Here is a 26,713-nt window from a genome sequence, read left to right on the forward strand (position 1 = left end):
AGGGACATGAAAGGAGCCCCCTCGGGCATCCCCTGGGCAACAGTGACATCACTGGCAAATCCTCTCAATACAGAAGCACCTTGGTAGGTGCTCCTGACACAAGGAAAAAAAAAAGCAACAGACTGCCTCCACCTCTAATTCAATAGCTTGAATTTGGGTATTGTGAGCTAATAAATACTCAGAAACTCTCCTTCCATGGAGAACCTGTGACAGCTGTTCTCAGAATGCTGTTTTCTTGATGGGTTAATTCCCATAATTCAGTCAACATGGCCACCGGATAACTGGGAATCACCATCCCAAAACAACAGGTTGGGAAAGCTGCCTTAGAAATCTGACAACTGTATCCCCAAAGCAAATTCCTTCTAAAGATTAGTGCAGATGCCCTTCACTCACTGGGAGCCTCCTGCCTCAAATAACCCTTTGCACATGAGAGTGCTTGGCCATCACAGCCACAGGTGGTATTTCTGTAAAATTACACGCATGGGAGTGGTCAGCAGCACAGGCCAAACTCAGCTGCCCTTCCCAGGTGTAGAGTAATCTAGGTTTGCACTGGTTAGAGAGGAACCTCAGGATCCAAGGGACAGTACAGCCATCTATTTTATTATTTACATTTAAAATTATTCATCTGCTGTACAGTAATCTCCTGTATGGCACTGGGCAGACTTTTGAAAGATCATCAGGCAAGGCAGTGGATGGATTTCTTTCTCGGTTAGAAGCAGGCACCAGGAAGGGATGCACCATTCAAGCGCTCATGTTTGGTTAAGCAGCTGTGGACGCGTCATGCTGAGAACTCCTGGGGGCGGCATTACGGCATCACCTTCAGCACAGCCATGCGCGATCCCAGATTTTCCTGGAGGTAGTGCAAGAGATGAAGTTCATAGTGTTCTCCAGATTCAGGGACCCTGATGCTGTGCCTCTCTTGCGGATAAATCTGGGGGAGAAAGAAAGTGAGAACGTCCATTTCTCCTCCAGCCATGACGGGGATGCAGAAGGCCTAGATCCAATCCTCAGCATCTCTAGGGAAGGCTGGAACCCACACCCCACTTCCCAGCTTGAAATGCAACAAAGCTGCTGTCAGATTGGAGTTTTACACATGGCAGTAAGCATAGCATCCTTTGGCTGGTTTCACCTTAGTGTGCAGCATGAACTGAGCCACTGGTTCACACCTTAGCACCGTGTTTCTCAACCTTGGCAACTTTCAGATGTGTGGACTTCAATTGTGGCTAGGGAATTCTGGGAGTTGAAGTCCACCCATCTGAAAGTTGCCAAGGCTGAGAAACACTGCCTTAGCATACAGTATAAACCTAGTCATAGTTGAGCAATCCATGTTTCTGCATGATACGCAAATCCAACCAACATCAACAATATTGAGCCAAGAGCCCAATAAAGCAGCTTTATAAAGCAGCTTGTTATGTTCCTAAGTATATTATGGGATGACTGCCATGGTGCCGGCAGAATTGGATCTCCATGAAATTCCTATTGCTTCAAAGCAGGCAGGGCTGGAATATTTTTGCAGGGCGAGGGGGGAAAGGATGATCCTTCTACTGAAAGGGGGTATGGCTCTACCTGTGAACCCAATAGGAGTAACAGCTTATCCTGGGTCACCAGTTTCTCCAAATGGGAATACACCTTGCAAGACAAAAAGCAGCTTGTCGTTTTCTACCCTAGGTCACTTAAGAGGACCTTGGCGCTCTCCAGCTAGTTTTGAATACGACCACTATGATCAATTTTTCAAAGCTATGCTGACTGGGAATGATGGGAGCTGAAGTCCAACGCATCCGGAGGGTACCAGGTGCTCAGCCATTTCCTAGCGCTCCAAGAAATCCAGACTGTTTCTTTCTACCCAGAGCTAAAGAAAGCTGAGCTGTCTGATGCCAACTTTTAAGAAGGGGGAGAAACATTCTGAGAAAACGACAGACTTAACATTCAGTCCTGGTCCCTTCATATAGGTAAAGGTAAAGATTTCCCTTGACATTAAGTCCAGTCGTGTCTGACTCTAGGGGCCAATGCTCATCTCCGTTTCAAAGCCGAAGAGCCGGCGTTTGTCCATAGACACTTCCATGGTCATGTGGCCGGCATGACTACACGGAACGCCATTACCTGCCTGCCGAAGCGGTACCTATTAATCTACTCACATTTGCATGTTTTTGAACTGCTAGGTTGGCAGGAGCTGGGACTAGCAACGGGAGCTCATCCCGTCACGCGGATTCGAACCGCCGACCTTCCGATCGGCAAGCTAAGCAGCTCAGCAGTTTAACCTGCAGCACCACCGCGTCCCTGGTCCCTTCATATAATTTAGTGCAAAATAGACAACCAACCGAAACGGGCTGAGAGTACAGATACACCAGTACAGCACCCTCTTTTATTCCCATACAACTCCCCTTTGCAATTTCTCAGTCCCCCAAGAATCTGAGGGTTCAGAAAGAGTCACAGGCTGTACTGAAGCCAGAAGGTCAACCTGGCCTGGCTGGACTCATTTTATCAGGGGCAGAAGAACAACACCTCTCTTGCTGAGAGCTAGCCAGGAGCTCTCCAGGGTCCTGATACCACCTCAGCCTGGTCACCCTGCATCAGATCCAGCCCAACCCAGACCCATGCATGGTTTTAACCCTTGCACTTTAGAGCTGCGCAACTGTCTCTGCTACCTGGAGATCATAGGGTTTTCCAGCCCTGACCAGGAAGCTCAGCAAAATACTAGTATGTGCAAAGTGAACGTTTTCATCCAGGAATCCATGCAGCAGCAACAATCGGTTGGGCCTGAAGAAACCAACAAAAAACAGGAAAAATATCATTAGAAATACAGCCTAGCTGCTTCATAGAAATTAAATATTCTATTTTCCTGCAGAATTTTTTCCACATCTAGGAATGCAATGTTTTATAAAATCATTCAGAGAGCCAAGGAACAATCAAACACTGGTCAAAGTGAGCAACTGGGATGAAAAGCATAATGCTAAATCCAGCATCAACATTAGAACTGTTTTTTCCCAATAACTTCATCCCTCAAAGCATATATATTTGTACACTTAGCTTCTAAGGCATATTCAAATTAATCCTTATCAGAGCTTTCACTGGAAAAAAAAATCTCATTATTATTAGAGATATGCATGTTTTATTCTTTTGTAAAAACATTTTTTATTTATTTAAGTATCAAATTTATATAACCGCCCATCTCCATACAAGGCTCTGGGCAGCTCACAAACATCTTCATTTTAATCTCCTTTAGCAGGGTTTTCCAAGTAAAGTGTTAAATATGGCATTTAAATAACTCAGGCTGTGTTCACACAAGTCACTGCAACAGATAAGCTAGAGGCCTAGGGTAGGGTAGGTCTCAAACTCTGTCGTGAAACCCGCCCACCCCACCCCAAGCAATAAGCTTCAGTGCTTTCAACTCACAGCAAAAGCTTGACAGCTCTTATGAAATGCACATTAAAACGTCATTAAAAGTGGCAGATGTCTTCCTTTCCCAGCCATAATCACTAGTGTTAATCATTGTGCAGGATTGCACAAATGCATGCATTGTTTTAGGAGGTGATGGCAGTGCAGTTTGAGAACTCCTTTGCTGGGGGGCTTCATTGGTGCAACATACTAAGGTCACACAGTTTAAAGTTAGGTCTGCTGTTTTTGTAGCTTAACCTGCTGCCTGAACCCAGCCCATTTCATTAACGTATGATGGAATACGTTGTGCAAATCTCTGAACCAGATGATGTTGACCTTGGTCAACTGAACAAGCTAAGCAAGTCTGGATCTGGAGAATTACTGGATGGAAATGCTCCGCAGAATCTCAGGCCACAGATTAGGCCAAGGAGTTCAAAAAAACCATCCCAGAAAAAAGAGTCTGTGGCAACTTGCTTCTGTATTACTGCCAAGAAAACAACATGGATGTGCAGTTGGGCTTGCATTGAAGGAAGCTTGACTTCTTAATTTTTTTTAAGTTCAGCTTCTCCCAAAGGTTTAAATTCAACTACTTTTGCCACTGTACTGTAAAAAGCTGTTCAGTAATTTAAACAGCATATAAAAATGATCACGTCATCCTTGCAGAAAGCAAAAGATAAGAGAAGCATGCAAAGCCATGTCTCTCTCACAATCAAGGAAGCCAAACTTTCTGACTGAAAAGTTTCTGGAAAATCCCCATGATTGATCCTTGACTCCCTAAACTGCCAGACTTGAGATGCCATTAGAGCAGTGTTTCTCAAACCTGGCAACTTGAAGATGCGTGGACTTCAGCTCCCAGAATTCCCCTGCCAGCTGGCTGGGGAATTCTGGAAGTCCACACATCTTCAAGTTCCCAAGGTTGAGAAACACCTCATTAGAACTACAACTCCTTAAAAGCTTTCAGGATGGCAAAAGCCCTTTTGACATTGGGCTTCTTCCTGGCCATCTATGATTCAAGGCAGAAACATTTTCTTTTACCCCCGACAAGCTTGGCTCATCTACCACCAGCTTCTGAGATGGTGAGTCTAATTGATGCCCCTAATTAACACTGAAGCTAATTACATCATCTGAGGAGGGGGGAAGGAGGTCCACCTGCCATTTCTTGGGTCCAAAGTCAATACTTTAATGACAACAATTCTGGAAAAGCAGGTTACTCAGGAAGGGTGATCATTATGGAAATGCCATTCAAGCTTATTAAGGGCTTTTGCGAAGCGTTGAACTAGGCAGGGAACACAGCATTTGGTCAGAAAGGAACACGGTGGGAGTGAGAAAAAAGACACACTTACTGCGAAGGAAATTTCTCTGCCTGCATGGCTACCGAGCCCAAACAATAGCCCTGTTCGTTATTATCCGGGTGCCCCATGTAACGCTCTGTGTAACCCGTGTCGTAGAAGAGCCACAACGTAACCGGAGCGCCGGCAATTGCAACCTGGACAAAAATCCAAGATGACTGTAAGCGTTTGGCAAAGCTGTCTTGACCAGATCAAAGCCCGACCACGTGCAAGCCATAACCGGAAGATGACACAGTCTGTGTTTTATCTTGGCTGCTTTGAGACTTTAAGCCAGGACCAGCTCTCCATGGGCAAAGGTCAGGTGGGAGATTGAAGTGTTGTGGTTAAAGGTGCTGGACTGGGATGGCAGAAACCCAGGTTTGAGTTCCAACTCAGCCTGGAATCTCCTAGGACAGTGTTTCTCAACCTTGCCAACTTTAAGAGGGGTGGACTTCAACTCTTCAATTCTGTCTTTACTGTAAGCTTACATTAACAGTATCTTGCAAGGCTGAAGGTGTTTCTCCCCTCTTCCCCTTTTACTCTCTACAACTAGGGAGAGTCCCTTCTGAGATGCTTCAACCACACTCCCTCTCCTTGTCCAGTCTGCAGTTCTTCCTCCTGTCTCCCAAGGTCATTCCCATGTACCATCACAGTGACCATGATGGCATGTTGTCACCAGCCAACATCATTGTAACATGGAATAAAGGCACAAAAAGACCCTAAGGGGGAAAAAATGGCTTTTTTTCTACCCTTCCTCACTTGCCTCCCACCTGAGATGTTTGAAAACAGAGTCAAGCCCACGTGTCCTATACAATCGGCAAGGTCTGAATCAGTGTTTCTCAACCTCAGCAACTTGAAGATGTGTGGACTTCAACTCCCAGAATTCCCCCAGCCAGGTTGAGAAACACAGGTCTAAATAACTGGGTATTTTTAAAAAGAATTCCACATGGAAAAACCCAGCCACAGCACACCTGCCCAGATGAGGCGAGTGGGTTGTGGCAGGTGAACAAACCTTGAAGATCTCTGGCCTCTGCAGCAATGCCATAAGGGAAAGAAATCCACCATAGGACCAACCATGGATGCCAACCCGGTCCAAATCAATGAACTCGTATTGGGAAGCCAAATACTGCAAGCCTTCCACTTGGTCACCAATTTCAATTTGTCCCTGTTGGAAGAAAAAAATATGCATGGGGAAAAAAATGTCACCAGGTGTATAAAGGTGAGGTCTGTCTCATGACTAGAAGGGCACAGATATCAAGCTCCTTTCTTAGCATCCCCAGTTAAAAAGGACTTGGAGAAACTTCTCTCTGGCCTGGATGTTTATCCCCTGCTCATGTTTAAAATCACTTTTGAGGACTCTCCTCTCATAAAACACTATAGGTAGTCCTCGCTTAATGACCCCAACTGAGACCAGAATCTCAGTTTGCTAAGCAAAGTGGTCATTAAGCGAATCTGACCCAATTTTACGACCTCGTTTGCAGTGGTCATTAAGCAAATCATTGCAGGCATTAAGTGAACCACATGGTTGTTAAACAAATCACATGCTTCCCCATTGATTTTGCTTGCCAGAAGTTGGCCAGGAAGGTTGAAAATGGCGATCACGTGACCACGGCATGCTGCAACGGTCATGAACGCGAATCGGTTGCCAAGCACCCAAATCGTGATCACATGACCCCAGAGATGCTGCAATGGTTGTAACTGGGAGTGCAGGTCGTAAGTCGGCTTTTCCAGCACCAACGTAAGTGCGAACCATCACTAAACGAATGATCAGGAGAATGATCAGGTAGGACACGCCAAAGGCGCAGGAGTAAGCATTTCAGAGGGTTTTCAAAGATTCAAGCATGTGCATTCATTACAAAGGCAGCTGAAGGGGGCCTGAAGCCAAGGATGGCCCCGGTGGGGGCACCTTTCCTATAGGTGGGGACCGATGGAGAACATCGTCTTCTCCTGCACACGAGCAGCAGTGGGTGGGTGGCATTGGCAAAAATGTATAATGGAGCTGAAACTTCATAAAATTCATATAAAATATATATATATAATGGAGTGACGAATGTCTGTGGGAAATGTTCTCTTGGTGAAGGAACTTTTTATCCTCTTGGGTGGACTTGTGAAAAGGACAAAAAATTTTGGGACCAAATGTGTGCTAATATTCCAAAGATCCTTAAGTGGACTTACAAAAAAACCCAGAACTGTTTCTCTTGGACATGATGGAGAAGCAGCCTGAGAAACAACCTGGGACTTTGCTTTTATACATGATTACAGCAGCAAGACTTTTATACACACAGAGATGGAAAGACCCACACATACCTTCAGCGGAGGACTGGATTATCAAACTGATGGAGCTGGCCCAAATGGCCAAATTAATGATGCTGATAAGAGAAAACACTGTTTCTGGATTTCTTTCTACTTGGCAACCACTTTTAGACTGCTTGCTTGTGTCAGAAAAAAACGAAGTTTTGATTTTGGGTCTTAATGATTAAATGGTTTGATTTGAGAGAAATAACGTTGCTAAGGTTTAACTAATGGTAAGAGATTATATCTGTAAATGTATTCATATCTGTATTGGGGAAGGTCAGAAGTCGCTTTGTTTCTGTTTTCTGTCTGTCTTGCATTTTTACAGTTTTTCTTATTTTTTCTTTAGTTCTGTAGTCTATCTGTTCTACAGTGTATTCTGTATTTTGTATTTTAATTATATTTCGAAAACTAATAAAGTTCTTTTTAAAAAAAGCTGCCAAGGCTGAGAAACACTAATCCAGAGGACACCTAGGATTACAAAAAGACGTATCAAGCAGCGGTTGGTCCCTTTCAGAATCTGCCTTCCCTGCTACCTCCATTTCTTGGACAATTTACCATCTTATATTTAAAGGCACCCTCAAATGTCAGCCCCCGGTGGCAGGAGCCTCGGTTGTCCAGCACCACTACCACGTAGCCCAGGGAAGCCAGCGTGTTCAGCCGGAAATATTTTACCCCTTTGAAGCGGTTGTTGACAAGCTGCACCTAGAAGGAAGCATCAAAACATCATCCTCGTCATCACCGTTGTTTTTATTCATCAAGGAATAATAAAGGACAGAGAACAAACACAAAGAATCCTATCTTTGACTGGTATTCTTTGGAAATTCAGGTTCTAGCCAGGAACCTAGGAATTATCCAAACTGTCGGCCTTACCAGGTAGACCAGAAAGGAAACACAACCAGATTAGCCAATTCTACTTTATTGTAAAGAATAAACAGAATTAACAGAATCTTGCAAGTCTGAAAATACAGATCTCCTGCTGTCTCCTTTACAGCCCAAGAAACCAGGGAAGGTCCCTTCTGAGCCTCTTTCTCCCCCCATTACGCAGCTGTGGGCTGCGTTCCCTCTTATCTGACCATTCCCTAGGCACCATCTCTTGGCCCTGTTTCCCAAAGTCTTTCCCACATACCATTACGCAAATATTGTTAAGTTATAAAATAGGTTGAACAAGATAGCTTTTTGTAAATCCACAGTTTATATCCAAAATCCCCACATCATCACCATCATCATCATCCCCCCACCATCACCTTATCACAATTACGATTTCCATTATTCTACTGCTTTCCATCTGCCCTTTCAACGTGGCTGGCAAATCCAGTTCCTAATTCTAAAATGGTGAATCACTTGTGGGACATAAAACAATTCTTCAAAGACAGATCATTTCTGCAAGTCCCAAAGTTAGCACTTTCTGGTGACCAGCATCTAGTTCACTCAGTGCAGACTTTGAGTGATTTTTTAAAAATGTGGCTGAAATCCAGAGGTATTTTTTGCACTCGAGACTCACCTGTGGGCCCCCATAGACGAAAAGCACTGTGGGGTATTTCTTCCCAGGTTGTAAATCATGGGGCTTATACATCATCCCATAAAGCACAAATCCTGAGGAGCTCTCAAAAGAGAAAATCTCAGGGGGGACATAATCTGGGAGAGATCCTGCAGGAAGCAATTGAAGCACATTGAAGGAGGGAAACAGGAGAAGAAAGAGACCTCTCTCCCTTCCCTTCCCTCTCTCTTCCTTCCCTTCCCTCTCTCTTCCTTCCCTTCCTTCTTTCTTCCTTCCCTTCCCGCCCCTCCCCTTTCCCTTCTTCCTCTCCTCTCCTTTCCTCCCTCCCCTCCCCTTCCCTCTCCTTTCCCTTTCCCCCTCTCCCCTCTTCCTCTCCTCTCCTTTCCTTTCCTCCCTTCCCTTCCCTTTCCTCCCCTCCCCTTCCCACTTCTATAGAACTTCAATCTTACAACTCTAAGTAACTCCTACATAAAGGATGTGTTAAACCACCTATTGGTTCAAAGGATCCATTCCACAACCCCCTGCCTGGTGATTTTAAAAAGGGGCTGGAATTCTGGCCACCCACCTACCCTAGGGACACCCCCACGTCACTGCCACACACCCCGTCTGGAAGAAAGCACTACCCGGGCTTTCAAAGGAAGCTGGTCTCCCACCCAAAAGTTGTCACATCAGAAACATCACAGACCCAGCCATAATTTATGAGAGCGTGACCCTTTTGCTGCAGTTGTATGGCAGACCTGGCTTTCAGCTCTGCACACAAGAATTTGATTAAATAAATTCTAACGCACAATTTCCCACAAAAGAAGTCAAAATATGAAGTTTCTGTCCCCTGCAACAAAACAACCCTTACTTGAAGATTTTTCCTCCCTCCTCCCTCCCTCCCTCCCTCCCTCCCTCCCTCCCTCCCTCCCTCCCTCCCTCCCTCCCTCCCTCCCTCCCTCCCTCCCTCCCTCCCTCCCTCCCTCCCTCCCTCCCTCCCTCCCTCCCTCCTTCCTTCCTTCCTTCCTTCCTTCCTTCCTTCCTTCCTTCCTTCCTTCCTTCCTTCCTTCCTTCCTTCCTTCCTTCCTTCCTTCCTTCCTTCCTTCCTTCCTTCCTTCCTTCCTTCCTTCCTTCCTGGTTAAATTCTGAGTTCCCCACATAAAACCAGAGGGCCCCTGAGCACTGCAAGCCCCACAGCACCCCGAGCACTCCCCCTAGATCAGGAACATGCCCAGCCCCGAGGAGTAATGCTCCACCTGCAGAATCCAAAATGGTGGCCCAGAATTCCTTGGACTTGTGAGCAATCTCGTCTTCCAGGCCAGTCAGCTTGTAGAGGGAGACCTGATGGGGGCATTTCTGGTTACTGAATTTACATACAACCATGTCACAGTTCTGCAGAAAGAAAGAGAAATCACAGCAGACCCATAAACCAGTGTTGGCTTGCATTCCAGGTCTTTCTTCAGGTTCCCTCAAGAACAAGGTGAGTGCTGAACCGCCATTCCCCCATGATAGAACAACAGTCTCCAACCCGGCATAGCCTAGATCAGTGTTTCTCAACCTTGGCAACTTGAAGATGTGTGGACTTCAACTCCCAGAGTTCCCCAGCCAGCAATATATATTTCCATTGACTGGAAATTTAGGGAATTCCAGTCCACAACACAAATGGAGATAGTGCCAAGATGGAGAAGGTTGTTAAAGGCAGAGCCCAACTTCCTGCAAAGCTATCAGTTTTCTTGGCTTTGTGCACTGTGGGAACCTAACTGCCATGGTATATAACGATGCTTTGTGACTTGGATCTACCCACGCATGTCAATTCTGCTTATTTCCACAAAGGGCTCAGTGGGATGTAGGAGCCCAGCCACGGACTGAATTTGAACTCCATGCTAAGCTAACTGACTTAGTACACGCAACACCTTATGGCACAAAACTTGGTGGGCAAACTCACAATGGCTAAGTTCACACATCCAGCTAAGCTAAAACAACATTACAGGTAGTCTTCGCTTAACGACCGTTTGACGACGGTCTGAAGTTACAAAGGCCTGAGAAAAAGTGCCGTGTGACCTGTACTCACATTTACAACCATCGCAAAACATTGCACCATCCTCACTGTAACATGATTGCAATTCGGGCATTTGGCAGCTGGCTTGCATTTATGACCAGTTGCAGTGTCCTGCAGTCATGTGATTGCGATTTGTGACCTTTTTTGCCAGTTTTGGGAAGCTGGATTCGCTCAACGACAGCAGTGATTCGCTTAATGACCATTGTAAAAATGGTCATAAAATCGAGTCTGGTCACGTGGTGACTCACTTAATGACCACATTGTTTAACAACCAGTTTTCAGGTCCATACTGTGGTTGTTAAGTGAGGACTACCTGTACAACTTGGTGCAACACATCTGTTTCTACTACCCACTTTATGGTCAGCATAGGACCTTCCCAAGCGGATGACCAAGTTCCCTTATAGGATCCCTTTTTGAGAAAGTGAGTTTATCGTGATAACATCATGGGTTAGGAGAGGTACCTGACTAACACAGCAAGCATGTGAGAAACCACGTTCGGTCAGCCGCTTAATTTCTCCAGGTTTCTCGTAGCTAACAACGTATAAGTGGTGTTCCAAGGGAGAATCTTTTGTACCTTCGAAGTACACCAGTTTTTTAACTTCATCCACCCGGATCTGATTAAAAAACAAAAACCAGAAGTGACCCAAATTTGTACTATCAGCGATGCCCAGGTTGCATTCCAGTTTTAGCTGTGCTTCCTGACAAGGAAGTTAATTTGGAATTGCCTAAGGCTATAATATCCTCCAAGTGAGCCTGCTACATCATAGCTTGATAAAAAGTTCCTGGATCAATCACGAATCTGGATCTAACCAGCAGTGGACGGAAGACATACCCTTGTCATCTGGGACATACCACTTTGGAGTATTTCATTAAAAAAAGAAGAGGGTTAGGATGCTCATCCCTGTTCCAAGCAGAACCCCGTTCTCTGGTTACCAAGGCAGTCTGCTCCTTTCCACCTTAAAGATGGCTTTTCGCTCTGTGTTTCCAGAGGCTGTCCTTCTGCCCTTTGACCACATCCTCTTTGATGTTTCCATTAACTTATGAATTATAAGGCTGTCAGAGAATTGTGGGGACAGCTTGGCTAATAAAAGGAAAAATATGAAGCTAATAATTTCTGCAGACTGGAGCAGAAACTATGAGAAAAACCTCCAGAAGTAAACTCTTGCTGAGTTCCCACAAGCACCTCAGTTCTAAGCTGGCCAGAAGTGGTCCTATCTACAGGTAAATGGAGAACATCTATACAGAACGCAGGTGCTACCTACCTTCTAGAAGAGCCATGTGGACCTGACAGGAGGCAATCTTGTTCGGCTATTTGTAATTTTTTTTTTAATCCGTTCAATCGTGTCCAGTTCTTGGAGACTGCCTGGGCAACTCCCTGCAGTTTTCTTGGCAGGGTTTTTCATAAGTGGTTTGCCATTGCCTCCTTCCCAGGGCTGAGAAAGAATGACTGGCCCAGGGTCACCCAGCTGGCTTTGTGCCCAAGGCGGGACTAGAACTCCCAGTCTCCGTCTCTAGCCTGGTGCCTTCACCACTACACCACAGGGGCTCTCATTTGTAATGAATTATATGGATATTAGTTAAACAAATATGTATACTGGAGACATGTGGACTCTGCTGTTGTTTCTATCCAAAAATTTCTCCCTTTCTGGAATAGAACCTGATGTTCATCATTCTTTTTCATATAAAAAGGGGCACTTCGTTAATTCTCTCCAGCCTGCTGGTCGATTCACTTGGGATATTTTCCCCATAGAATTTATATTATGGGGAAGCAATTAACACAGTAATAAAATAAACGTTAAGCCCCTTGCAATTTCATTGCAGTGGGGATATACAAGGCTGAGGTCAGATGCCAAGAATCCTCTCCCATCTTGTAGAATTAAAGCATAATTGCCTGTTTTTCTTCTGCCTCGCCCCATAAGAATGCACTAGCAGTCCATTTGGAACAGAAAACTTTGAATTACAGGGGATATGGCCACGCCAAATGCTTAACCTTAACAAAGGCAGTACATTTCCACAAGACACAGAACAGTAAATTAAGCAGGTGAGCTGGGTTCGTGTAATACTTTAACCCAGAGCCACCCAAACACATAAACCAACCAAAGTGGAAAACAAAAAACCAGCATTAAAACTGAGCTTATCCAATTGTAGAAATGATGCCACTGGGTTTGCGATAGAACTGGTGGGCCCACTGCATGAACACAGCTAGTGTGAGAGAATGGATTGGCTTGGCTAAGTTCGTGATGCTTGGCTGGGGATCCACGTTGTCCCATGTCCATTTCTACAAGCCAGACGTGTTACGATCTAGGAGCCACCCTGCCACGGGGCACGTAAGACACAACAATAATCTCATGCAAATACTGAAGGGTTTAAACGTTGAACGTTATCAATTCAAGAAAAGGGAAACTGAGGAGCTTACGTTTGAGCCGTGTCGGCCAAGCACTTCCCACTCCCCACTGGTAAGGGGCAGTTCTTCTTTGACAAGACATAGGAAGTCACCTACAAGGAATCAACATTATGGAAGTCCATCAGGACTCTACCTCGGCTCAACCAGGCAACATCATTTCTGCACACAGAAGAGCATTCAAGAAGTCAGAGCACCATGCAAGAGTGGCTGCTTATGCTGAGAAAAGGTTTGGCAGTTAGCCAGACGGGGAACCCATGCAAACTGCTCCACCTTCAAAAAGAGACAGGCTTCCACTTCACTCTGGAAACAAAGAAGGGTTTTGCTGCTACAGACCGCCTCATATCTTACTTGAAAACAGGGGTACTGGCTGGAATTCTGGTGCTGTGATCTTAACCGTCCTTATTACAGATCACAATAATCAGAGCTCTAAGATTTTATTCCTTGGATGAACCAACCTAATCTGCCAGCAGGTCCATCTGACACACCAGTCTTCTTAGATGTTCTCACCAGCACCCTAAACAGACTTTTCTCGTGCTTGACCTTTGAATGGTGTGGCATTCAAAACCAAACTCCCCCAAATAAGCAAGGGACAAGATAAAAATAAACTCAATTTAATTGAAATAGAATTAAAATTAAATCAATTAAATACAGTTTATAAGATTTTGCCCATGTTTTTTACAATAACTTTCTCCAAGGGTTAAATCCATTCTGCTACATTAACATTTACAATCTAATCAAAAATTTTGGACGTTTAAAGGTGGACCTGAGTCTGTGCATCCTGAGTGATGGGTTTAGCAATGAACCTTTTCAATTTTTTATGAATTAAAAAATAGCCTGGCACGAGACACAAATCTAGTCACTATATCGGAACTTTGGGCCGTGTGGACACATACTAACCAACAAACATTCTCCACAATTTATGTATTTTTTAAATTTATGTATTTCTCACATTTATATCTCACTTTTCCTAAAGGCAGGTTGCCCCAGAGAGAGGGACAGTTCCAATGAAGTTTCACAATGGAAGGATGATTTAAACCTGGATTCCTTCAGTCTTTATCCTTTACATGGCTGTTTCTCAGCCTCAGCCACTTTAAGAAGTGTGGACTTCAACTCCCAGAATTCCCTAGCCAGCAACTACGGAGTTCAATTGCCAGAATTCCCCAGCCAGTCCATACATGCTGGCTGGGGAACTCTGGGAGTTGAAGTCCACACACTTTAAAGTGGCTGAGGCTGAGAAACACTGCTTTACAGCACCCTGAAATCCAGGCTGGAAATCCAGGGAAATCCAAAATTTGCGACCTTTTGCATGCATGCCTATAGCTCCTCCATTTAAAAAACAGAAGCAAAATAGGTGGTTACTTGGAGCTGGAAGTCCCCCGGAGGACCGTTCGTATTTGCTCTCCTTTAAAACAGTGGTGATTTTGTACAGATGTCGGAATCCTGTTTTGCACTCAGAGGCAAAGATGAATTCTATTACATCCTCACAAGTTTGGGGGAAAACATGGAAGATATCATGGATCTGTGGAAATAAGGAAGAGCTCCAAGTTAAAACAAAGGCTAGAAAAATTAGGATGGCTAGTTCAAACTGGTAAAGGAGATCTCCTTTTATTTATTTGTCCGATATGGCCCATCTGGCTCTGTACCAACTCTAGGCAGATAACATATAAAACAAAGTACACATCAAAACAACATTAGAAACCTATGAAGGTAGCCAAGGTAGAAACCCAGTCTACAACAAATTCAACCCTCAACCACATGGGCTCCAGCCAAACATCCAACCCCCAAGCCCAGGAACACACTGATGTCTTCAAAGCTTTTCAAAAGGCCAACAGCATTGGGTCCAATCAGGGGGAATGGTGTTCCAAAGGGCAGGTGATATGACACAAAAGGCCCACTTTCTGGGTGCTCCAAGATGACATTCGTTAACTAACGGGACCCACAGCATGCCTCTGCTGGTCCTGATGGGATGGGTAAAAGCAACTGGGGAGAGGCGGTCTTGCAAGTAAGTGGGCCCCGTGCCATGACTTGACTAACAATGCTGACTTCCTAAGTCGCTTCCATTTCTAACAATTCCACATTCAGCCCCTGGACTCTGTCTAACCCAGGGTTTCTCAACCAGGGTTCCGTGGCACCCTCGGGTTCTGCGAGAGGTCACTAGGGGTTCCCTGGGAAATCACGATTTATTTAAAAAAATATTTCAAAGTCGGGCAACTTCACATTAAACAGGTAAGTTCCATTCTTTATTTTTGGTTTATGAACACTGTTCATGCATCTATACAGGCCTACCCATGAAACGGATATAATAATTTGGTAACTTCCGGCCTCTATTTGAGCCTGACTGTGCAGGGGTTCCCCGAGGCCTGAAAAATATTTGAAGGGTTCCTCCAGGGTCAAAAAATTGAGGAAGGCTGGTCTAAGCCAACCAACTCTTCCTGTATGTTGAAAAGCTTTCCTGTCAAACTTCAGTAGCTGATTTTTTTCCTCTCTCTCTCTGCACCCATTCCATGACAATCCATCCCAAAGCTAGAGAATGTTAGCAGGCCTACCCCGAAGGAATAAATACCTACATTTATCCAGATGTCTGTTGTTTCTTCATAAACGAGGAACGGGGTAACTGAGTCAGGCACGGCATCAATTAATTTCTGTCTCTCCATGGCATCATCTTCCATGGGGATAAATAACGTTGGGGGGAGCAGAGCAATCTGAAGCCGGGTTTGAGAACGGTCAAGCAAGATGGCCCACGCGCTAGTGGAAAGGCGTGGGAATCAGAAACTGTCAGCCTTCCCAGGTAGACCAGACAGGAAACATGGGCAGACGAGCTAATTCTACTCTATTATAAAGCTACATTAACAGAATCTTGCAAGTCTGGAAGTAAAATCCTCCCACCACCACATTTTCAACTCAGGGAGGGTCCCTCCTGAGCGTCTTGCTCTGCCCACTGTACAGCTGTGGGCTATGCTCCCCCTTATCCCTAGGAAGCATCTCTTCGCCCTTCTCCCAAGGTCATTCCCACACAGCATTACAGAAACCAGATGTTGTTACCATTACGCAACATCACTTGATGTTTTATCTCCTGGACCTGAACTGATGGAAGAGGAACCTCTTGACGTTGTGGGGGCTCCATCACTGGAGGTAGTCAAGAAAAGACCGGGCAGCCATTTGTCCAGAATAGTATGAGGATTCCTGCACTGGGCGTGGAGGGGAGGGCGGACTAGAAGATCTCGAAGGTCCCTTCCAACCCCAGGATTCTATGAACCCCAGGCCTCAGAACAGCCCAGTCCAAACCTGAGCAAATGGAAGATACGTACTATTTTCCTTCTCGGGTCCATCCCGCTCTGGCAATATATTCTACCCCTTCGAATAAGATTTCAAAGGGTTGGACCAGTTCTTTGTCAACAACGTCCAAAACCTGCAAGGAAGGGGGAAAAACACAGATCAGAAAAGCTACTAATATCTTTCCCTAAAACATATTAAGAGGCATGAGCGTTGCACAGGTGGGGATCAGGCGGGACTGGGCTGGAACGCCAGCCGAAAGACAGAAGTCTTGACTTGAATCCACTTGGTCGTAATCTCTTTCCGGGAACTTTCGCAAGCCTCATCGCTTCTAAGGCTCTAGGCTTGCTGTTTTGAAACTTTAGGGCAGGAATAGTTTAAAACAAAGCCCCTAATCCAACTTTTCTGCGTTCCTTGGAGTTTCCTTGGACGCACAGTCGCACAATCTGTAAACCATTTGCAGACAGGAAATGTACAAAAAACATGAGTGTTTTAACCCTAAAATTGGCGTAAGGCAAAGAACCACTGAGAAAGGAAGGAAGGAAGGAAGGAAGGAAGGAAGGAAGGAAGGAAGGAAGGAAGGGAGGGAGGGAGGGAGGGAGGGAGGGAGGGAGGGAGGGAGGGAGGGAGGGAGGGAGGGAGGGAAGGAAGGAAGGAAGGAAGGAAGGAGGGAAGGAAGGAAGGAAGGAGGGAAGGAAGAACAGAATTCCTTGTCCTGCCTACATGTACAAACTTGGCAGCTTTAAGATGGGTGGACTTCAACTCCCAGAATTCCCTAGCCAGCATGTATGGACTGGCTGGGGAGTTCTGGGAGTTGAAGTCCATAGATGCTCGCTGGGGAATTCTGGGAGTTGAAGACCACACTTCTTAAAGTTGCCAAGTCTGAAAAACACTTTTCTAACACGTTGGCATGATGGCCTCATCCACGCCAACCAGTTTTTAAGTCTCCAAAGTTCTCTCACCCTGCCTTGTGGGAAGCCTATTCTTTCCCATCTATTGCCTGACCAAGTGGCTGGAAATGCTTTTCATGCTGAGCCATAACCTCACATGTCACATAACATCACATTACTGGGGGTCCTCGACTTACGACCATTCATTTAACAATGGTCTGAAGTTATAACAGCCTCTGAATGGGTCACACCACTCCTGCAAAGTCACATGATTGCATTTCAGGCACTTGGCAGCCAGCTTGCATTTATGACCGGTTGCAGCATCCCACGGCCATATGATTGTGTTTTGTGATGTTTTTTGCTGTTTTCTGGCAAAAATGTCCATTAGGGAAGCTGGATTCGCTTAATGACCATGGTGATTTGCTTAATGACCCATGATTCCCTTAACAACCTTAACAACTATCATAAAAATGGTAGTAAAATTGGGTCCGGTCATGTGGTGACTCAACTTATGATTGCAACAACTTACGATGGAAATTCCAGTCCCAATTGTGGTCGTATGTTGAGGACTACCTCTACTAAGCTATAGTTCGTAATCGCCACCTCTTGCTATATAAGCCAGACTGGCTTGATCATGCTAAGTCATCAATCTCAACCCCTGGATTTCTGCAACGTGAGAAGGCCAAAGCAACCATTTTATGGCTTCATGCAATGTAGAACCAAATCATGGTTTCTGGCAGGTGCTTTGTGAATCGGAACACTGGCAGATTTAATACACCACGGTTAAACATCAGAGGGCATCACATTATAGGCATTGACTGAAGACACAAAAACAGAGCAGGCTTACTGTGCCGTCAGCATCCACCGTTATTTCAGATAACTTGAAAGTGACTTTGGGATTTGCAGTGCCTATAAGAGAAAAAGGCCATTGAGAGTCACAGAAGGATTAAAGGCTCCTGACTACGTTTGTTCTCCAAGGTGAATTTGTATCCAGATCCTGGTGCTTTAGGACAGTGTTTCTCGACCTCAGCCACTTTAAGATGTGTGGACTTCAACTCCCAGAATTGGCTGGCTGGGGAATTCTGGGAGTTGAAGTCCACACATCTTAAAGTGGCTGAGGTTGAGAAACACTGCTTTAGGGTGACATAGCACCACTGGACTCTTTTTGGAATGCCCCACCAGGTTCTCTTACCTGTTTTGGGATACCGAAAAGAATCCGTTCTCCTCGTCTCCAACATGGGGGATGTGACGTGAATGACCTCCACCTCCGACTCATCATTCTCTTCGTACAGAATTCTAAGAATTTTTCCTCCGCCGACAACTACCAAGAGAGACCCAGAGAAAGGCCAACGCGTTTGACTTCTCCCCAACAGCTACCTGACCTCAGCTTCTGTCTGATGGTTCACCTTCCCAGAGACAACCCAACTTTGAAACCCGGTTACTGTGATCCAGCTTGGCCAGAGCAAACTCTGTTTTGTACAGCATTCTGGCCATCACCTTGAGCTTTAGGAGGAAAGGTAGGATTTAAAGGTAGTCCTCGACTTATGACCACAATTGGGACCAGAACATCTGTCACTAAGGAGGTGTTTGTTAAGTGAGTCATGCCTGATTTTTTGCTGTGGTCACTAAGTGAATCACATGGTTGTTAAGGGAATCCTGCTTCCCCCTTTGACTTTGCTTGTCGGAAACTGGCTGGGAAGGTCACAAATAGTGATCGAGTGACCCCGGGATGCTGCAATCGTTGTAAATACATGCCGGTTGCCAACTGAATGTTGATCGCGTGACCACAGGGATGCTGCACCGGTCATAAGTGCGAGGACCAGTCGTAAGTCACTTTTCCCAGTGCCGTCGTAACTTCAAATGGTCGCTAAACGAATGGTTGTAAGTCGAGGACTACCTGTACATCAGAATCCAAAGTTGTCTGTGGGGTGTCGCAAAACTGGCAGGATGGCAAATGTGGCATCAGGATGCATTCCCTGCCTAAACCTAACCCCGTTAGGAGTCAGGCAATGTACAAATTGAATAAAAATAATAAACCACATTAAGGATTAGAGTGATAGGTGATCCTGCCCATTCTGGGGCACAAACCATAGCTGATGGATTTGCATAATGCAAATCCAGACAATCAACAAGTTCAGTTTAAAACAGGTTCGGCATCCTATGTTCTTCTGGCAAGATCCACTGATTTTGAAGTTAATCTTGACAAATTCAGAAGACTTAACCAGAGCTAGTATCCACAGCATTTCTGCAGATTTAACTGCCCTGCTGTTAGCACTCCAATGCTCAGATCAGGAGTCAAATATCTTCCACAAAGTTTTCTAAACATGCTTTTCCCCCCCGGCTTTTCTGAAAATCCAAAAGCCAGTTTCATTTTTTCAGCTTGGAATTCATTTGGTTTATTATCTTCCCCTCCTGAACTCTGCCCCTTCTGACTGGGATATTTGCCAGTTTCCAACTGCGGGCTTATAAGCAGAAGGGTGTGCATTTCATTAATTCCTGAGCAGAGTTTTCTACCTGCAGACATTTAAAAAACCAAAGTACAACACAATGTGATGAGGATGCAACATGGAGACAGTTACCTGGGGCCAAAGCCTGAGATGGTTACTTTGCACAATGTGCCACAGGGGCCAGGGGGTATAAAAAGGACATTTAATTTCACTCCAGACTTCAGGGAAGTTCAGCACTACTTACTTGGCTCAGCCCCTGGGCACCACCAGTAGCCTGTGTATCTGTCAAACTCCTCCTGTAGCACAAAGGTAGCAACACCAGCAGATTTTGGGTCCTCTTCGATGTTGCCAAATTCTATGTCAGCAACACAAGAAGCATTATTTGGCTGAAAGAAGATAAAAGCCACTGCAATCTGCAAAATGCCCATTAGGCTGTCCAGAATGGCTAAGGCTCCATAGGAAGGGGATACATTCCTCCTTTGCATCCTGTAGTTTTGTGGCATGGAGCTGGGATGCTCAAGCACTTCCTTCTGTGGTCACAGACCCAACGTCTCCATGTTTAGTACTGCTTAAGTAGTGGTTAAGAATAGCCTCCAAATGGATTGAAGTTACAGTTTCTAGCCTGTGTTACCCATGATGGCTTGGGCAGAGCAATCACGACAAAATCAAGGCACTTCTCCAACCATCCAGGCAAGTCCTTGTGAGGACCATAAAGAGATCGCTGAAGCTCTGCAGCATAAAACTGCCCATCTGACTGTCATTAAAAGACGTTAAAATAATTGAGGTTAAACTCTAAGTAATGAGCAACACACTGGTGGTCCAAGGATACCACACTGGAGAACTCAGGCTCCAAATAAACATTCAGAGAAGGAGGGCTTTGTTTGGAAAGCCCAGTCATGACTTAAAATCAGAATGGAACCTAATCAGGGGCAAGAGGGGGGATAGAAAATAAATAAAATAAAATAAATAAAATAAGCCATGGTTTGGTCTAATCAGTTCTCATTAATAGTTCTGCAGACACCTGGCTTAAAGGAGGGTTTGGGTTCATCCACTGTGCTAAACCAAAATATCATTTGTTAAGTTTTTCCTCTGTGCCAACCCAGCCAACTCTACTTTATTCAATAAACCACCATTCAACAAACCATAGATTAGCCAGCATCACCTTTATGCACAAAGGTTAACCTCCGCTCTTCTTTGGTTGCCAGATTGGAGATCCAGATATCGTTGCTATGGATAAAGGCAATCCAGTTTGGGTCTGCAGGGCAGATCTTCGGATCCATCCGAATATTGGGGCAACTTGTCTCAACCGGATTGGGCTGCAAAGGCTGTTTCTGTTAACAATAAAAGAAATTGGAAAGAGCTGTTTTGAACCAAGCACTTACTTCCCCAAGACGACTGTGTTAAATAAGAGCAGCTCAGGATGGACGTTTGACAGGCCCCTGATAAATCCACAAGATTGGGGAAAATAAATCCATGCATTAAAACAAAGCCCCCTTCATGTAGGCTTCAAGATAGCTTGTCATAACATTCAATTAAAAGAAATAAAAAGTTAGAAACGAGAACAAAACAAAAACATTTCATTGCTTATTTTGATCTACCCAGAGCCCTTGATTAAGAAGGGGTGTACGTGTGTGTAATACGTTCAATTGTGTCCGATTCTCAGAGACTGCCTGGACAAGTCCTGCAGTTTTCTTGGCAAGGCTTTTTGGAAGTGGTTTGCCATTGCCTGCTTCCCAGGGCTGAGAGAGTGACTGGCCCAAGGTCACCCAACTGGCTTCGTGCCCAAGGTGGGACTAGAACTCACGGTCTCCCAGTTTCTAGCCTGATGCTTTAACCACTACACCAAACTGGCTCTCTCGAGAAGTCATATAAATCAGTATTTCTCAACCTTGGCAACTTTAAGATGTGTGGACTTCAACTCCCAGAATTCGCTGGCTGGGGAATTCTGGGAGTTGAAGTCCACACGTCTTAAAGTTGCCAAGGTTGAGAAACACTGATATAAATGTTCACAAAACGAATTAAGTCTTGGGTCCTCTCATAGCAACTGGCCAAGACGAGGTTCAGCCAACCCCTGGAAGGAAGGAATTCAGACATGGGGTTCAGCAACCAGCCAGACTGCTCCAAAACTGCAGCTGGAGATGGTGCTTGGAAGCTGCAAGAGAAGGAGAAGCACCCAATGTCCTTCTCCACCATTTATGGTGGAGTTCAACCTAGGGGCAAAACCCTTCATCCACTTTCCAATCCATCCAGCAGGATGTTGTCCTTCTTCCCGCTTCTCCAGAAGGTAAAGCAAGTTGTCCAATGCTACTGGCAGAGAAGAAGAACCTGCCACTCACCGTAAAGCCATTTGGGCCACCATCTTTGACATGGTAGATCCCGCTGCCGGCTTGGAATAAAAACGTGCCGCTTTCCCGGTGATAATCATAGGAGGCGATCCCAACGGTGCCAATGCGCTTCCTCTCCCGCAGCAACTCCTCCTCACGCGAGTACATCCCATAATCCAGGCTGGCCTGACACAAGGACAGGAAGAGAAGAAACGGCTTACCATTCCCTCTTCTCTTACCATTCACCAGAGACTTTTTCAGGGCATTTTCTATAAGCGGATTCTTCAGGGATAAGTAACTGACCACATGCAGGTCCCCACGTCCGTTTTTGACGGCCTCCGAACTCCCCACATTCAGCCAAAGAATGGCAGTTTTCAGCAATACATTTTTAAAGGTATTGTAAACCGCCCAGAGTCACTCTTTGAGTGAAATGGGCAGTGACAAATTCCAAAATATAAATAAATAAATGAATAAATGGATGGATGGATGGATGGATGGATGGATGTTTTTACCAAGTAATGCACTAAGACTCTGGTAGGCCCCCTTCCTCTCAGGCCAGAAAGATTTGCCGTCATCTCCAACTACAAAGTAAGATTCTAGCTTTGCCCCCTCCTGGGATGCTCCTGCGTCCCCCTGTTGACTCCTGTGGTCCTCGGAGGACCCTGCCAATTAAAAAAATTAAGTGACCCACCCACACAAATCCATATGATATTGTTGCACAGTTTCTTTGCTTCATTCACGGGATGGCATGAGGGTTTCAGACGATGCTGTCTGGAACCCTGCCGGCTTTCGCCAACCTTTCTTCCATTGTTTTTATTTCTAGAAAACACCTGCAAGAATTGTATATTTTTGGATTCTTTCTGCTGCAGTAAGAATTCCTCTATCAAGAAGCATACCCTCTGTATCTTGGAGACTGACAGCACGGAAGAGAACCCTGAGTATTATTCAGCAAGTTATGGCTGCCGTCTCCTGCAGGGTTACAGCAGAGTGGAATTCATCAGCGTCCTGAAAAAGCTACCAGAAATCCCAACCACCCTGGTTTAGAATTTTGGGAAATGCAGTTCCCTGAATTAGGAGGGGGTGAGGTTGGAGAAAGGCAGGAATGCAGGTAGTCTTTGCTCAACAACCATTAGTTTAGCGACGGTTCGGACTTAGGACAGTGCTGGAAAAACTGACTTATGACCGGTCCTCACACTTACGACCATTGCAGCATCCCCTCAGTCACATGATCATGATTCAGGCGCTTGGCAACTGGTTCGCATTTACGGCCAGCACAGCATTCCAGGGTCACGTGATCACCATTTTCGACTTCCCAGACAAGCAAAATCAATGGGGAACCATGTGATTTGCTTAACGACCACATGGTTCACTTAACAACCACAGTGATTTGCTTAACGACCACCACAAAAAAGGTCATAAAATCGGGTCAGATTCACTTAATAACCGCTTCACTTAGCAACCAAAATCCCAGTCCCAATTGTGGTCATTAAGTGAGGACTTCCTGTAAGCAATAGAATGATGACCCACTAGATAAACCCAGGGGAAAAAAATTAATCAACAAAGATTTCTATGTCCTTTACTACTTTCGAAACATAGGAATGAGGTATCTGCTGCTTTGAACACGTTGCTGCCTGCAACTCTAAAGCAGCCGTCCTATGCGGATCAATCAGCCTCAGCAGGTAGAGCAGACCAGGAAATCAGCTCTGCCGGAAGGCTGAAACTATTTGTACTGAGATTGGCTATAACAACAGTCTGATTATGCTGCACCACCTCCTTCCCCTTCTTATACTCCAGTGAATTAGGGGGGTATTTGCTTGTCCTGCTTCTGAATGTTATCTCATTGCTCCAGCCTTAAAACAAGTTTCATCCTCTTTTGCCTACGTAATGGTTCCTGTATATCTCCATCAAGGTCATCTTCCTCATTCTCTACACCAGTGTTTCTCAACCTCAGCAACTTTAAGATGGGTGGACTTCAACTTCCAGAATTCATGGCTGGCTGGAGAATTCTGGGAGTTGAGGTCCGCCCATCCTAAAGTTGCTGAGGTTGCGAAACACTGCTCTACACCTCCTGTGAAAGATGCCCCAGAGGCCTCATTTATTTCAAAGAGACCTTGCGGTGTTACTTAACTTCAGCTTGATTGCATCAGAAAAATCTGATGGCGACAGAAAAATCTACTTTTACTTAAGCTTCTCCCTGAAATCAAGGCCCATGATCCAAATGATGCTCTTGAAGCAGCTCAGACAAAAGGCTATTGACAAAAGCTAAACACAGCTAAGGAGAAAGTGCTTTGCACGTTAAATAGGTGAAGAAAATAGCTAGGAGAAGCTGCTGCAAAGTGCATTTGTACTATCAAGATATCCAGCGCAAGTCTTAGACAAGCATTTTCAATCAATAGGTGCAGCTTCAGAGGTGTCCATAGGGGAGATGTGGTCAAAAAAGTCAGAGCGGTTGCTTCTTAAGGGCTTCAATCGCATGGTTGCTGCCACCATCTTGATTTCCTTGACCCCTCACCTCTGTCCCACTACTTCAAAGAGGAAGTGCAGCTTACCCGGAGGAAGGGGGAAAAGACGATGGGCGAAAGAAGGAAGATATAACCAAATTACATACCTGGAAAAGGTCCAGAAGAGGCTTCCAGGACAGCATAAGAGTGGCAGCCTTATTTATGGCTTTGGGGATTTCTGAATAAAAAAGTGTGTTTTCCCTGTTTTCACCGGACATGGCTAATTAATAAGAAAGAAAGAAAAAATACCGATTTTTTTTCTCATTACTATCAATGTCCAAAGTCAAAATTGTCATACTGACTTAAAAACCAGGAAGTGCCCTAACCCAGCTGATTCCTAAATGCATTTCTCTGCTAGAGTTTATATCCCGTAGAGATCCAGAGACCTCAGGCCGTGAATATCCAAATAAAAATTCATAAAACCACGTGAGTCATCGTAAGAAACAGAACAACCCTAACATAAAAAATATAGAAGAAACATCTGAGGGGCCATCTGCATGGTGGAGCTGAGTCTCAAAGTGTTCTCTGAAAGAGCCGGCAGGCCTGTGGCTCTCCATGGAAAGAGACGGGTGTGGGGAGCATAGATTTTGGGGGAGCGGCCAATTCCACAAGATGGGCAGGGACCAAAAAGACCTTCTTTGGAGCCTTTAAAAGTGAAACCTCTCTTCATTCCAGATCCTGTTCCGACTTTCTTCTGAATTGTTTAAATTTATTAACATTGAAAAAAATCAACAATACCCTGGAGCAGTTTCTCAACCTTAGCAACTTTAAGACGTGTGGACTTCAACTCCCAGAATACCCCAGCCAGCATGGCTGGCTGGGGAATTCTGGGAGTTGAACTCCACACATCTTAAAGTTGCCGAGGTTGAGAAACACTGCTGTGGAGGATACAAAGCAGCAAAATAATTATTTAATCACAATAATGAGATTATCTAGGAACCTGGGGCTCATGCTCCATCCACATGCTCTGTCCTGGGTTTCCTGGTGGGACCCAGGAAGTGGACCTTCTCTCTCATGGCACCAGCCTACTGGAACACCATCCCCCCCAGCAAGGTCTATATGGCCCCCACCCTCACCCTGTTTAAGCAAACCCTTAAACCTGGCTCTATCCCCAAGCCCAAACGGTGATGGACTCCTTGGGCAATGATTTGGTTTTGCAAATGGTTGTTGGTCTTTTCTTCCAGATGTTCTTGTTGACAATGTCATTTTTTACTGTTGTGTTCTGTATGCCTTGTTTATTGCTGTGTTATAACAGATTGGGGTAGCCTATATTCACAGCAAATAAATACATAAATAAATAATAGGAGACAATCATTATTCCTTCACTGAACATAAATGTTTTAACAGATATAGTGAAATGTTCTCGCCTACTGTTTGGTCCTGTCTATTCATCACCAAGTCAACCGCTGGGTTTGTAGCCCGCCTGATCCCAAGCCCACATGGCCTGAAAGGGGTCACTGCCTAACATCCTGCCCCTTGGAAACAGGGTCAACTTACCCAGGTAGTACACCCGGTCTGAATATGGACATTCCGGATCGTTCCTCTTCACAAATGTGAAGTCGTGGGGCGCCTTGGCCATCAGGCAGCTGTGGTACTTCCTTGTGTCCATCAGGAGCTTCTTCAGATGACTCCATGAGTATCTCTCCACATAGTACGGCTCCAGCTTGGCGGTCTCCTCGGGCGCTGCCACATTTTCTTTGCGCTCTGCCGTCTCAAAGATTTCCAGGGCGGGCTGCTCAGTCTTCATGGCTGATGCCATCACACATCTTGGACTCTAGACAAGAAAGGTCATCAAACTTCTATGCTGCTGAAGAGGCCAGCCTCTACCCTGTGTCTTCCTTCAGGAACTTTCAACTACCTCCTTCCGTTCTGACCCAGGTTCAGGAAACCCGGAGCATCAAAGAAGCTGGAGAACATCCTCAGATGCACGAGAAGCTTTTATGCCAGGTGAGCTACAGGCCTGCCTGCATCTTGTGTGTTCATAGAGATGTCCAGTGGTGGACAAGAGATCTTACTGGGAATTCTGACTACTGCTGACCACCCTTTCCCTTGCTTCTAAATGGTCCTCATGCTCCAAGCTGGGCCCCCACTTTGTATTATTATCATGATGGTTGATCGCATAGTCAGCCAGATGTTTAGACTGGATTTGGCATTTTTGTCCGCCTATCAAGTCCTTCCCAAGGACCTGAAATAGGCAGATGTTGTTGTTTAATAATATTAAAGGTATCATCACAGGATGGAAGCTGTTCCAAGTAAAGCTGCCTTTTGCAATTGCAAAATGGTGATTTTGTCAATTCCAATGGTGATCAAGTGGGGCTCCAGAAGTTTTGGAATTGCACT

The 26,713-nt window shown here is 45.2% G+C and overlaps 1 protein-coding gene across 2 annotated transcripts in view; it reads right to left on the minus strand.

The window, feature by feature from the left end:
• Positions 1-579: 579 nt before the first annotated feature.
• Positions 580-26,713, minus strand: part of DPP8 (dipeptidyl peptidase 8) — a 28,206-nt gene continuing 2,072 nt past the window's right edge. The window contains exons 2-20 of one of the 2 annotated variants that reach the window (XM_063314326.1): positions 25,871-26,160; positions 24,481-24,593; positions 21,885-22,058; positions 20,711-20,879; positions 19,793-19,903; positions 18,294-18,422; positions 17,949-18,010; positions 16,247-16,347; positions 15,506-15,683; positions 14,298-14,457; positions 12,951-13,030; positions 10,996-11,148; positions 9,732-9,867; positions 8,500-8,645; positions 7,554-7,700; positions 5,716-5,868; positions 4,719-4,861; positions 2,646-2,757; positions 580-931 (exon numbers count right to left, since the gene is read on the minus strand). In XM_063314326.1, coding sequence (XP_063170396.1) covers positions 806-931; positions 2,646-2,757; positions 4,719-4,861; positions 5,716-5,868; positions 7,554-7,700; positions 8,500-8,645; positions 9,732-9,867; positions 10,996-11,148; positions 12,951-13,030; positions 14,298-14,457; positions 15,506-15,683; positions 16,247-16,347; positions 17,949-18,010; positions 18,294-18,422; positions 19,793-19,903; positions 20,711-20,879; positions 21,885-22,058; positions 24,481-24,593; positions 25,871-26,132 — 2,655 coding nt within the window. In that variant the 5' untranslated portion in view covers positions 26,133-26,160 and the 3' untranslated portion in view covers positions 580-805. The remainder of the gene's footprint in view (positions 932-2,645; positions 2,758-4,718; positions 4,862-5,715; positions 5,869-7,553; positions 7,701-8,499; positions 8,646-9,731; positions 9,868-10,995; positions 11,149-12,950; positions 13,031-14,297; positions 14,458-15,505; positions 15,684-16,246; positions 16,348-17,948; positions 18,011-18,293; positions 18,423-19,792; positions 19,904-20,710; positions 20,880-21,884; positions 22,059-24,480; positions 24,594-25,870; positions 26,161-26,713) is intronic. The other variant, XM_063314327.1, reaches the window with a different exon arrangement.

The sequence above is a fragment of the Candoia aspera genome, chromosome 13 (assembly GCF_035149785.1).
Source record: "Candoia aspera isolate rCanAsp1 chromosome 13, rCanAsp1.hap2, whole genome shotgun sequence".
In the NCBI taxonomy this organism is placed as follows: domain Eukaryota; kingdom Metazoa; phylum Chordata; class Lepidosauria; order Squamata; family Boidae; genus Candoia; species Candoia aspera.